Source organism: Pseudopodoces humilis, chromosome 3, assembly GCF_049639895.1.
Source record: "Pseudopodoces humilis isolate 2021_Gansu_Grassland_sample_001 chromosome 3, ASM4963989v1, whole genome shotgun sequence".
NCBI classification, from domain to species: Eukaryota; Metazoa; Chordata; class Aves; order Passeriformes; family Paridae; genus Pseudopodoces; species Pseudopodoces humilis.
In genome coordinates this window covers 108,979,975-108,992,903 of record NC_142202.1, presented here as the reverse complement: position 1 = coordinate 108,992,903, position 12,929 = coordinate 108,979,975, and the positions used below count along the sequence as shown (strand labels likewise).

Below are 12,929 nucleotides of genomic sequence, written 5' to 3'. Positions count from 1 at the left end.
TTAAGTGGAATTTTTTGTAGAATTTTTCATTTTATGGTAGAATTCTCTAAGTTTGGCAATATGTAATAACTCCCGAAGCACTGAACGAAGAACCATGCAATTTGCCTTACAATAATTTCTGTGAAAGAAGCTTTTATAAAGAAGGGTTTATGGCTTCTTTTATAATTATATAACAAAAATCGAAATGGTCTATTTTGTATTGAAAAGTCCTCTCTCATTTGTCCCATCCCCACAAAACAGAGAACCTGCTCTCCACTCACACTTCCAGTTACTCATATTATACCACTCCTGTCCAATTTCTAACTGAGAAAGCTCAGGACAAAGAGGACAACAAAAAAGGAGGGATGGCAGCATCAGAGAAGTATTTTATTGTACAAATAAAAGCCGAATGATATCTAGAAAATGTTTTACACGGTTCTTCTGTTCCCCCCAAAAAATGACCAAAAAAAATTTAAAAAAAGAAAAGAAAAACATTTAAATTCATTCAGCTAAAACTTAAAACTACAGTGCATTTGTGGTACAATCAGGATAATATGAAAAGTTCTAGATATAATGTCCAAAGAGGCAAAAAATGAGATACTTTCTCAAAGATGTTTCCAATTTTGTTCTGAATCTGAGTGAGCAAATCAAGACTACTAATACACACTGTCTGTGCACATTATTCCTTACTACACACAGCATTTTGCAATTTATTTCAAAGCCTCTATTATAAACAAAAAAATACTGCTTTTGTTAACCCACTCTGTACTGGTACAGTTAGGGCTTATGTTACACAATCAAAGTCAAAGTTACAATATGTTAAGTATATAATAAAATATCACACACACATGCACACAGATGATATTAAGTATTTGAATCTTACATATGCATCAAATTTATGTTTCATTTTAAAACTAAGTGTTAACATTAACTGGTGAATTAAGTTATTTATAGTCTTCCCAAAAGTTTAAGACTTTTCTATTTCCCTTAAACACCAGAACTATAATAAGGAATTAATGTAAGCACAACCAAAACCTCCAAACTCTCCCAGCTCACTCTGTTACACAACATCCACATTAAATCCTCCCAATGCCGGTGTTCCAAAGCATCACTCCCAGACTGCAGCACACAACCAGTTATGATATCCAAATGACATATTTTGCCCCAAATATAAAAGAAACATAATTACCCTTAATTTGCATCACATAAAACTGCCAAGTAGTTTTGAAAGCATGTAAAGCAAGGCAGACATGATTTAAGATTTGCAAAGGAATCCCCAGACTAACACTTCTGTGACAGCCAATTACAGTGAAAAATACAACCCCAACAAGCAGCCTGCTACTAGACCTTAGGAAAGGTAAAGTTTCTTACAATGAGTTACAGATTCACAAGTATAAGACGACAAGGAGAAAAAGTAAAACAGAAGGAATCCAGCCACCCAGCAAATATAAAGCAGACCCAAGATCGTGATACAATCCAAAGATGTAAATTATTGTAAATCATCACTGTTGTTCAGAATTTCACACAGCCACTTGTGCCAATTTTGCTCACTTTTCCACAGACACAATAATAAAGGAGGGAGAGGGAATGGGAGGAGAAAAAAAATAAGAAAAAAAAAAAAAAAAAGGAGGGGGAAGAAGAGTAGGGGGAACCTGAACTGAGTACAAATAAAGTTCTGCTGTCCATATGCTTTAACTGTACAGAAGTTTGGGCTCTTACAGCATTTTGTACTCTCTCCAAAGCCTCATGAGTCACAAAAATCAAAAAGCTAAGTCCTTCTGAATGCCAGGAAGGGCCTTACACGGGCCTTTTGTCAAAATACAAAAAAAAAATTTAAAAAATTAAAAAGGGAAAAAAAAAAAAAAGAAGAGAAAAAAAAAAAAGAGAGAAAGAAAAAGCCACAGTGTAGGCAGTCCTACTTGGAGTCCTCTGATGTCACAGCCACATGACTCGCTCGCTCCAGTAACAGTGCTTGCAAAAAAAAGGAGTTTTAAAGCTTTTGCTTTTTTGGATTGTGTGAATGCTTCATTCGCCTCACAAACAACCACAGAACCACAAGTGCGGTGCAAACTTTCTCCAGGAGGACAGAAAGGAGTCTCTGGTTTTTAAATGGTTAATCTCCGCAGGTCACTACCAGCCACTGAGACCAACAGAGTCAGTAAGTGCTCTCTAACCACAGTCTATGCAGTAATAGTAGGTCCTTCAAATATTTGCTCATTCTCTTTTTTTTTTGTTTTGTTGCCTGCCTTTTCACATGTTACCAGCACTACACAATTTTCTGACAGAGAAAAAACCAACTGTAGAGTCTATGCAATCCAGGGACACAGTAAAACTAAAACAAGGTTTGGCTATGGTTTGTGTTTTCAGTTTGAGGATCCAAGAAGTATTTACACCAGAAGGTGAAAGCTCTGCGTGAACGGAGAGGGACTATGGCATCAAACAGCCTGTTCAGTTCAGTGACACCATGTCAGCAAAACTTCTTTTGGGGTAAGTGCTGCAATATTTGAGCTTCGTTTTTCGCTGTCAAGAATTTTCTTACTTTGAACAATACTGGTTGTAGTTATCTACGCAAAAAAATGCCAAATGGGATGTTAGAATGTTAAAATAGTACACCTGGTTGTTTGGGGTTTTTTTCGGGGGGGTAAGAAACTGTAAATAACTTCTGCAGATTTAAGAACAAATTTATTAGCCGGCAAGCTGAGCAAAGGGAAGTTGGTGGCTTAGTCCTTAATGTTTGACAGCAGGTGTGCTCAGCTGTCACTGCGGTCAAGGTATAGCTGCATGAATTTGTAAGAGCCTGTTGGGATCTAGCAAAATATTTAATATTATCTTAGGGCAAAAGAAAAAGTAATTAGAGAGTTAATCAACAGAAGCTCAGAAAATCTCATTAAGAAATCTTGTAACACTTTTAGATATATCCAGCATGACTGGTTAACAAAAGATACTGTAAAAGACTTAAATCACAGAGTTCAGACTGCTTGCTCTCTAAACCTGACGAAAATGAGTACTGTGTAGCACACTGCAGCCTATCCTACCCAAAATTGCCCTATCATTGTTCCAGGCATCTTACTTTTACTCATGTATCTCAGCTGAAGTTATCACTGTAAATCTGCAGTTTTCTAGTCTTCAGTTGCCCCCATTTCACAGCAAAGCTTTTTTGATAATATATTCAATTGTAGAAGTAAATTCTACTCATTACACTTATTATGAACAAGGCAAAACATTCATGCATGAAAATATTAAGCTATGAAATAAAAAATACATGATCTAACATGCTGCTGAATTTTAAATTTAATTGAAAGTGGGATGTAAGAAACTCTGTAGAAGAACACTGCCAAATATTTACTTCAATATTCTGAACTGTAAACACAGATTCCTTTAAGAAATCATATATGTATATACAGTAGTAATTATTTATAAGCAATGTACATATAAATGCTCATAAAACTCATAAATACATTATAAAACTGCACCTCTATCTTTGCTTACTCTGAAAAGCTTCGTCCTCTCAGAGACTTAAAATCCGTAAAGACTATCTCACTCACAAATACTAAATAGAATCAAATATGACCTTAAGTGATTTATCTGCAAGTAAAATGAAGTTATATTTTAAAATGTACTGGAAAATGTTTTATTCTCATCCCACTGATGAACTGCAGGAAGTATAGTCACAAAATTTTTTCAAAGCATCTTTTACTGAGGCAGTTCAGACAGATGAACTGAAAATTCTGAAAGTTTTAAGAAAAAAATTATGAAAACTTACAAGATTTTCTTAATAGTGTCCATCATGTTGGAATTATGTTGGGAACATAGCTAAACCCATTTATTTCCCTCCCTTTCCCCCTTTCTATGAAAAACAATAATGTAAGAACCATTTCCAGTACATACATCCCCATTATTGTAGTGACCTGATGACTGGGGTGCCTTTTACCCCTCCTACTTCACACACTTTGACTGGTTCCCAGTTAAACACATGAAGAAGCTCTGAGACCAGGTATAGAAACAGTGATGAAGAAATTGCTTCTTCAAGGCAAGGAGGGTGACCAATTTAATATATAACCTATAGATACCAGATAAGATAACACGACCTGTGGCTGGTCGTGCAGCTGTAATACCCTGAACATTGAGCCAAAATGCAAACACAGACCCAGCAAAGCAGCTTTTCTACCCAAACTGGTGTCTGAGCAAAGCACAGCAGAAGTGTAGCCAGACCACATTATCCCAGTGTTTACAACAGGAAATACAGTTTACATGTATAGGGACTTTCTTTTGCTTTTACTTCCAAAAGAGATTAGAAGAAATTTAGTTGGCTAAAATTGTCAAAACACCAAGTCTGACTGCTTAATTCAGTCTTCTGATAATTCCTAAAGCCAGTGGGAAGTACTGTGATACTGTGTTTAATACTTTTCCTGAACTTCACTAAATAGGGTTGGATACCTGAATTTCACTTTGGACGCAAACAATAGATGCAAGGGACTACAAAATCTCATCAGCTCTGTCAATGTCTAAGCAATGTGTCCTGAGCTAAAACCAAATTTTGGAAAACCCACTTTTATAAAAAGGAGGCAGAATTTACTGTTAAAAAAAGCCAGAATACCCAAGCTGCTCGTGAATTTGCCGTTCAATGATGCAGCAGCATCCCAGAACGCACGATCTGCTCTTCTGTTCCCATCTCTACCTTATTCCTTTCAGGACTGTTGAGTTTAATTGTTTCTCTTCAAGACTGAACTGATGAAACATAATGACAAGTCATAACAGGGAAGGAAAACAGAGCTATGTTTAACCCGCATGGTTGCTAATCTGTGCCATTAACCATACTGCTGAAAGCTTTTATTCCACTCATTTTTGTCTATGTATTTTTGACTTCATATGAAAGGGAAAAAACACAGAGTAGCAAAGCAGAAGAATCCTTTCCTAGTTCATTCAAACATACACATTCTTCTCCAATTTAATATGTTTTAATTAACTACATTCTGGGTTTCACATCCAGATTATCTCCACCTTGTTCCAGTTATTCACAGGTCTTGACTACATCAAGCCTGTGTAAACCGTCTCAGGCTTTTAAATCTAACTGGATGCATTTCAACCAGCAAAGGCTATTACATTTACATCCATAGCATTTGAAGAGAAAAAAAAGGTTCAAATCTAAACATTATGCAAAAAAACAAAATAAAAAAAATCAAACAGCATATTTGGTATAAAATTTGGAAAACAGCATTTACTCAAAGTATTTCAGAGACTAAAAACCTTAAATGCCTCCAACAACATTACAATTTCAAAACAGGAAAAGGCATCTTGAACTATATTCTGTGCATCTTCAGAGGAGAATTTCAATGAAAGAAGGAAATAGGATCCCAGTTTAGCTGATAATTCAATCAATTACTTTGCATGCAATTTCTGGAAGCTGATCCCAATAGAGATAAAGTAAATCTAAAGTCTTCAAGCTAATGACAAAAAAAAAATTACTCCGCTAATATTAAAATACTTCTCAGTATCTTCTTCATCAAAAAATTCTAAACCTTTTGTAAATTTCAATTATCAACTGCATTACTATCTGATAGGGAATTTTGCAGGGTTTCTTTATTTTAATTAGGAAACTGATAAGAGAGAAACAGATCTTTTTTGATTATCTGTGCATAGAAAGCCAAGTTTTCCATATGTTCCAGCTCTGTTTAATATATTCCTACAACTGTGAATGCTAAGCAAAATCTCAGGAATCACTGCTCTTTGCATGAAATATAATTTAAAATACCATGATTTTAAAATAATAATAATACTGAAAACTATGTGGGAATGAATATTCTCACATGCATTAAGAAAGCTGCAGCTTCGCACTGAGGCTGCCGGTGTCTGAAAGCCCCAAACCCTGCAGGATTGCACTTCACCACTTACAAGGTCTGTAGGCAGCAAAATGCATTGATCTGTTTAATTAGCTGTCTCAAATGAACTATTAATAGCCAACATTGTTTAAATCAACTACACCGATTGAGTAAGATCAAAATGTTCGAGTTTGTTAGGAGAATTATCCAAGTATCTGATGGTTAAACAAACTGGGAGAGAAGAGAAAAAAATCCCATCTCATTAGGGGCACTAAGATTTTATCAAACTTACAGGATTAATCTCTTTTGAATAGGACCATTCACAAATCAAAACTCACTCCACTTCAATACTTTCATGCAGTGCTAATCAATTACAACCCTTTCTAGTTATTCAAAATCCATGTGCTTTTAATTTTATTCACTGGTGGTCTAAAATATAATATTCAGTCCAAGCTAAGTCATTCTGTATTGCAACTTTGCTTTTTTTCAATAAATATTCATCTAGAGGTTTTCTTAGAGAGAACTGCTCATATGAAGACTGTGGTAATATTTTTATACTGTACCTCCTTGTTGAAGCAAAAGGTTAGGGGTTACCTAAATACCTCAACTGTATATACAAAAAAAGGAAAAGGTAAGTATTCACATGAAAAATCCAAAGGGACTATATTATTTATTTTTGCATTTCCTATGATTAATGATGCACCAGTGCATACTTGAAAACTGAAGTCAAAATAGGGTAACACCTCAAATTCCTTTACAAACTGTACAAATATCAAACTTCCATGCTGTATTAACTACTCTACCAGAAATATTTAAAGGTTCTGCCACCCCACATTAAGAGTATAACAATAATACTAAAATTCCTCTCAAGCTGTGTGATTTCTTGGTCATGGTCAGACTAATATGAATCTTAAAATTGCAACTTATACCTTTATTCTCCCAATTGCTTTCAGAAGAGAGTAGTACTTATTTAACGAGTAACAAGAAGCTCAGAGCAGCCATAAGTAAATAACAAACATCTAACACTGCATCCACTTGAGTAAAAAAGGGAAAAATAAAGAAGCTAACAATTCTGGCATGAGATTCTAACTAGGCAGTGCAGACGGTTCAAGAGAGACAGATAATAACTGTGTTTACAGACTGTCACACCTTCTGGCAGCCACCATCAATGAACAACATTAATAACAAGAAATACTTTCTAAAACTCAAACTTAATGCAAAAAGCTGAAGGTATGAGCAGAATCTGGCATTATTTTACGCTCGAGTCCAGCACACTTCTGTGGAAACTGAAGCAAAGAGTGAAGGGAGGAATTATCCTGTGCTTGCCAAGCTGCAAAGGTGCTGAGCACCAGCATTTCTCCTGCTTGAAAACAACAGGAGCCAAGGGCAGATGTTAGTGCTTGGCACCTCCAGAAAATCCGACCAGCTGCATGTTTCCCTCTATGTACCCAATAAAAATCAACATTGTGTGTTGTAGGTGAAAGAGTTGGTTCTGAAAACTCATTAAATACACTCCATTAATAAGAATTACAATAAATTGCCATGTTTAATGTGCCCTAGAGTATATAATATTTTAATTAAGGCAGCCTCAAGATAAATAGTGAGTTTAAGTTGGTAAAACCTTAGGCATTTTAGGGTCTTAACTTCAGCACTGGGAGAATCCAAGTTTCATACAAGCAGTTAAAAAACTGCAACAAGAAAACATGAAAATGTTATTTTCAAGAAAAAAATTAATTTTCCTAAATGGAATAAATTCAATACTTCTGATAAGCGTACTCAGAAATAAATTAATAGACCGTATTCCATTTCAATGACATTTTCCTTGGAAATTTTGCCAGACTTAGGAATTAAGCACAGATTTTCATCCAGAGACAAAAGTCACCCACAAAATGCAGAAAACATCTACCTCCTCTACCACAGAACCCCCACAAGTTATCTACTCTTATCGACAAAATTAATTTGTGCACATAATACATACAATAGCTTTCATTTCTATTAGATATCTTCATTCCAAACTGCCTCCTAAAGTCTTACGGGAAACAGGCTAAGAAGGTCTATCTTATGCTCTCAGGTGTTTTTGTTTTTAAGTTAATAAAGCCTAAATCTAAGAGCATGTTTCCTTATATAAACATGCTCTCTTCTACAAATAAATATAAGACCCGCCACTTAACATACGGAAAAGCACAACCTAAAGAGAAAATTTTAAAGATGAGCACAAGGACAAAATAAACTCAGGTTACTGTATCATAAAATAGTTTAACACTTCCAATTAAAAAAAAAAATAAATACATTATTCATGTGTTTCCAGTATATATTTTTTATTCTACTTGTTACCATACTGTGTACTGTTCTAGCCTTCTTTGTGTAGCTTTAAATTTCCTATTTCATGTAGGAACTTGCCACAGGAGGGAAAACTCCATAGGTTTTCTCCTGACTCTCTTGAACTGCTGAAGTAATTTCAATTAGAGCAATCAAATTATTTTGCACAACCTATTCCTTATTAAATTATTTTAATTAAAAAAATTAATTTTGGAATAGCAAAAGATTAAAGGAAAAAAGGCTACATTCTCCTTCAAGGACACAGGGTACTTTAAAAAGTATTCTTGCATAATATCCACTGTATTATATTTCCTTAATATTTTTTCATCTCAAAACTACCTTTGTTTTTACAGCAAAGGGTAGAAAGAGTTTCTTCTGCTGTCTCTTAAAAATGCCATATTCATTAAGGTCAGGCAGTTCTGGAATTAACAATAGTTTTAAAATGTTATAGCTAAACCCATGGCAAGATCTTTTGGCAGGAATTCATTCAAGTATGATACTGTATTTCTGATAGACAGCTTATTTTACATATTATATTTCCCCAGAATTGCTAACATTTCACAATGATTTGAAATTTATTATCATTCATTTTCTTGATTAAGTAAAGTTAAAAGCTGATGACCTTACATACATTTACTTTCCCCAGAATTTATTTGAACCGTAAGTGTGCCAAACCATTGTTTACTTATCCCTCATGGTCAGATATCTTAGATCTAAATCTGCTCTGTGGTTTACTGCAACAGAAAGACAGAGCCATTGCCAGTTACATAATGTAATACTGTTCAGAGGAACAGAACCCGGCCTTGATCACAAAGAAAATTAACACTAACAAGATGCATTTGCATTTGCACAGACACACATATACATCAAGCACCATATGCTGGGTACAGTGGGTCTGCTGAACAAATCGGATTGGGGGATGTTACAAGTCATTAGTAATTATTGAACTAAATATTTCTCTGTCAGACATACTCAATATATATGACCCTATACACATAAGCAAAAGAAAGGGTTGTTTATTTTCTCATTGAGGAAAAACAATATAGATAAATAATTACGCCTAAGTACACTGACCACCAGATAGTGCTAATCCCTCAAAAGACCTGCAATTCATATAAATACAAATCAGAAAAGGCAGAGTTAAAAACACATAATATTTTAATGTATCCATGTGTGGTATTAGAACAGGATATTCTTTCTTTTAAGAAATGTTAATGAGCTGTGTATGTGCAAACACACACATGTATACAGTTCAAGCCTCTAATTCCTACTAACTTATGCTTCTAAAATTGTGAAATTCAAATTAAAGTTGTCAAACTAGCAATAGTATAAACTTAGAAGATTTCTCTATTGGTACAATATTTTCCACCCTAGCACTGAAGCTATAAAGGAGAATCTGCTATTGCATCCAGATTTGCCACTCTTCATGTATCTTGCTACCATGCAGTGGAGGAACTTGCCAGGGTCCTATCTTAATATTTGTTAAAAATTATGTTTACTAATGCTATCACAGTGTTCTACGTGAATTTTAAGTGTTAGTGCTTGTAGTGAAATAACAGATGCCAGAAGTACTGGTTTTAGAATACTTGGTAAAGTTTATGAGAGAGAAATGTCTGGAGTCAGTGCCTTCGTACCTTCTTGCTCCTTCCCATAGTCCCATGATGAGAGAAACTGCTTCTGTGGGCATCAGACTGGCCATTCTAAACTCACCTCAACTTTCAAAGTGAAAACACATTTTAGACAAAGTAGTCTCATTTGTAGGTCAGCTGGTGTTTCTGACACACTGCAATATATTTCCACAGAAGGGGCTCACAAAAAAAAGAAAAAAAAGCACAACCACAATGACATGGAAAGATCCCTAATACAAACACAGAGTTGTTCTGCCGAGAGCTGATAATCATCCACAATTGTATTTTTGTATTAATACAATACATTAATAATTTACTGTGAGCACAAATCTTCAGGTAGAATCAGCAAGAATAATTCTACATTAATTAAACAGGATTCAATGGAAATAGTGGCATTTTAAGATAGGACTAAAAAAAAAAAAATTCAAAATTCTGAGGACCGTGGTGTCAGAATTTCCTATTTTAATTTAACATGTCTCCAAATATTTATGTCCTTGCAGTATTTTCTGTATAAATTCCAGGAGTAATTTTCACTCAAATGCATCATCTATTCACCTTAAAAAAAAAAAAATAGAATAGAAAGCTTTTAGGAATAAAAGAAGTGTCACGTTTACTCTGCAACACTGAAGGGACACATCTGGTCTAGCTTAGTGACTCAGTATTAACAAGAGTTTGATGAATTAATTCTACCAGCTATTGTACAATACCCGAGCACAGGAGCAGCTTTGTGACAGAGAACTTCCAAGCCTGCAGTATATTTACTTCCTAACACAATCTGCAAAACTTATTTCCTCTAAGACCATCCATATAAATTCACACTAAGAGAGTTCATCATCTGCATTTTTCCCATCAGTGGTATCAAAGTTTAACACTGTTGTGTTTGGGTATTTGTGGAATAACCAAGCCATAACAATGAATGGTTTATTTAAAACTGACAGGACCAGAAATCAGCAACTATTTACTCAGGCGCCGTACCTTAGTGTACACCAGTAAAAATGTTCTTTTCCCAAAAGGATTTCTGCAAAAAGGGCATTCACTTTGCTTCCTTCCCACCCCTCTTACATCCAACTCTGAACATTCAAAACTAAGTGCTATGTTTTTCTTGCTATTCAGTATATTTTTATTTCCCCCTTTCCGATTAAACGGCATAAACAGAAACATTAAACAAATTCAGAAGTTACATTCTTTATAGTGGTATTTTATTACAGAAATCAATTTTCAGAAAAAGTGCAGTCATTCCTGAATAAAAAAATAATGTCTAAGTAACAAAAAAAAAATAATTTAGCACCAAATTGGAAGAAAGTTATCTTCCACAGTGCAAATCATTTTAATATTGGAGCTAGAACAGTTCCATTATAGTGCCACACTTTGTATTGCATATGCAAATGCTAGAATAACTTTTAATTTTAGACCGTTTCAGGAATAGGACCTAAAATCATGCTCTGTTATTCTAGAAGGCAATTAACTCAGTCATGACCTTGTAATAATTTGGAGTTGTATGCTCATTAAAGTAAAATTTTAATATTACCTTTAAAAGCAGAAGCAAAATCTTAATTACAGCTGAGCTACCTAAGTGTGCATTAATGCATCTTAAAATAAATGAAGAATGAAGACTTGAGCTTGCCCAGATAAAAAGATAAATTATAATAATATTCATTAGGTACAAAACAAAGCCTTGAAAAAAGTTAATTTTATTACTTTGAATTATAATATTAATTTACCAACTAATTTCAAGGCACATGTGTAGTGCACATGTGTAAAACCTACTTGAGGGAACCAGCTCACATAGACACACACAAGCTGGAATGTTCCAATTCTGATCAAAGATGTGTGTAGCCGGATGTGTGGTTAATTCACTGATCAAATTTTCACAACTGAAAAACATCTTGAGACAAAGTCCCAGTTACCAGTAGTGTGGGCTCTGTGCTTTATCACCAGAACTACTCTTCACCATTTCACATTTTATGATATAATTCAAAAATAATATGATCTCACACTTAAAAAAAAATACATTAAAAAGGAAGAAAGAAAGATAAAAAGGCACTGGGTTTTAGCTCCAGCATTCTTAAAGGGCACAGTGAGACTCAGAGAAATAAATTTAAAATACCCATAAGAATCTGAACTTTAATCTTTGTGAGATGTTCTTACAGTAAGCTTGTGCTCCATAAAACCTATATAAAAATGTCAGGAGCATAGATGCATAGCACATGCACTCACAGTAAGACACAAATCTGCCCTGTAACAATAATATACAGTAGCTCTTCAATGTGCCTGAAAGATTTTAAAATTCACTGAATCTATAAAAACAGTCTACTGTCAGACTTCAGCTCTGTCTACTAAATCAACCAGATATATGGAATAAACACTATTTAATAGCTACTAAATTTTTATCAGCTTTGTATAAAGTTAGACAAATTTGAAGTAACAGTTGTTTGAAGTCTTCTACCACTACATTTCATAATCTTACTTGCTTACTTAACTGGCTAGATACAGTAAATACACATAATATTATGGCTATTCCCCTTCAGTAGATATGCATAAAAGAATAATCTAAACAAACTAATAAAGATACTTAAATGGGCAGCAATTTTACTAGTCCTAATACTGATTTAAAATATGTCTTCTCTTCTTTACATACCTGGTTGTTACCAATTACTGATGTGTCTTCACCCCTTCTTGTTGCAAAACTTCCTCTAAAACTTACAGCACACACAGCACAACATTTGAGACCTCTATACATAAAAATGCTCTTTTTTTTCAGTAGCAAAGAAAATCTGAAGTTTTTTTAGGCTGACGATATCTTCACATAGAAACACAGAACGACTGCAGACAGTAAGAAGCCTTTAGTAAGCCTTTTTGCTGCACCATAATAATCTGATCCAGAAATTCAAGGGTACCTTAAACAACGGGCTACCTGTTCTAGCCATGCTTAGGAATGTGGCCAAATCATTTTTATTGATTTAACCTTTATAGGAATGCTACATATCCTCAGAGCAAAACATTTCTAATGCATTTATAATATGATATACCTCTGAGAAGCTATGAAAAAAAAATCTTGTGACATAGGCTAGCCCCCCTCCACTATTCTTTTTTTCCCAATTTAGTAATCAATACACATTCAAGTGTTATAATATTTTCTGAGTTTACATATGTCTGTATTCATAGGATGAAGCCAGAAACTAAC

General features: G+C 34.4%; 2 protein-coding genes across 9 annotated transcripts in view; one reads left to right on the top strand and one right to left on the bottom strand.

Moving 5' to 3' along the window:
- The window catches only part of SUPT3H (SPT3 homolog, SAGA and STAGA complex component), a 253,602-nt gene that overhangs the window by 211,716 nt on the left and 28,957 nt on the right, over nucleotides 1-12,929 (bottom strand). The window lies entirely within an intron of this gene.
- RUNX2 (RUNX family transcription factor 2) overlaps nucleotides 2,003-12,929 on the top strand; it is a 218,109-nt gene continuing 207,182 nt past the window's right edge. For 2 of the 3 annotated variants that reach the window (XM_088052743.1, XM_088052744.1), the window contains exons 1-2: nucleotides 2,003-2,137; nucleotides 2,347-2,466. In XM_088052743.1, the coding sequence (XP_087908869.1) occupies nucleotides 2,409-2,466 (58 nt within the window). In that variant the 5' untranslated portion in view covers nucleotides 2,003-2,137; nucleotides 2,347-2,408. Of the gene's footprint in view, nucleotides 2,138-2,346; nucleotides 2,467-12,929 lie in introns of those variants that run through there. The other variant, XM_088052742.1, reaches the window with a different exon arrangement.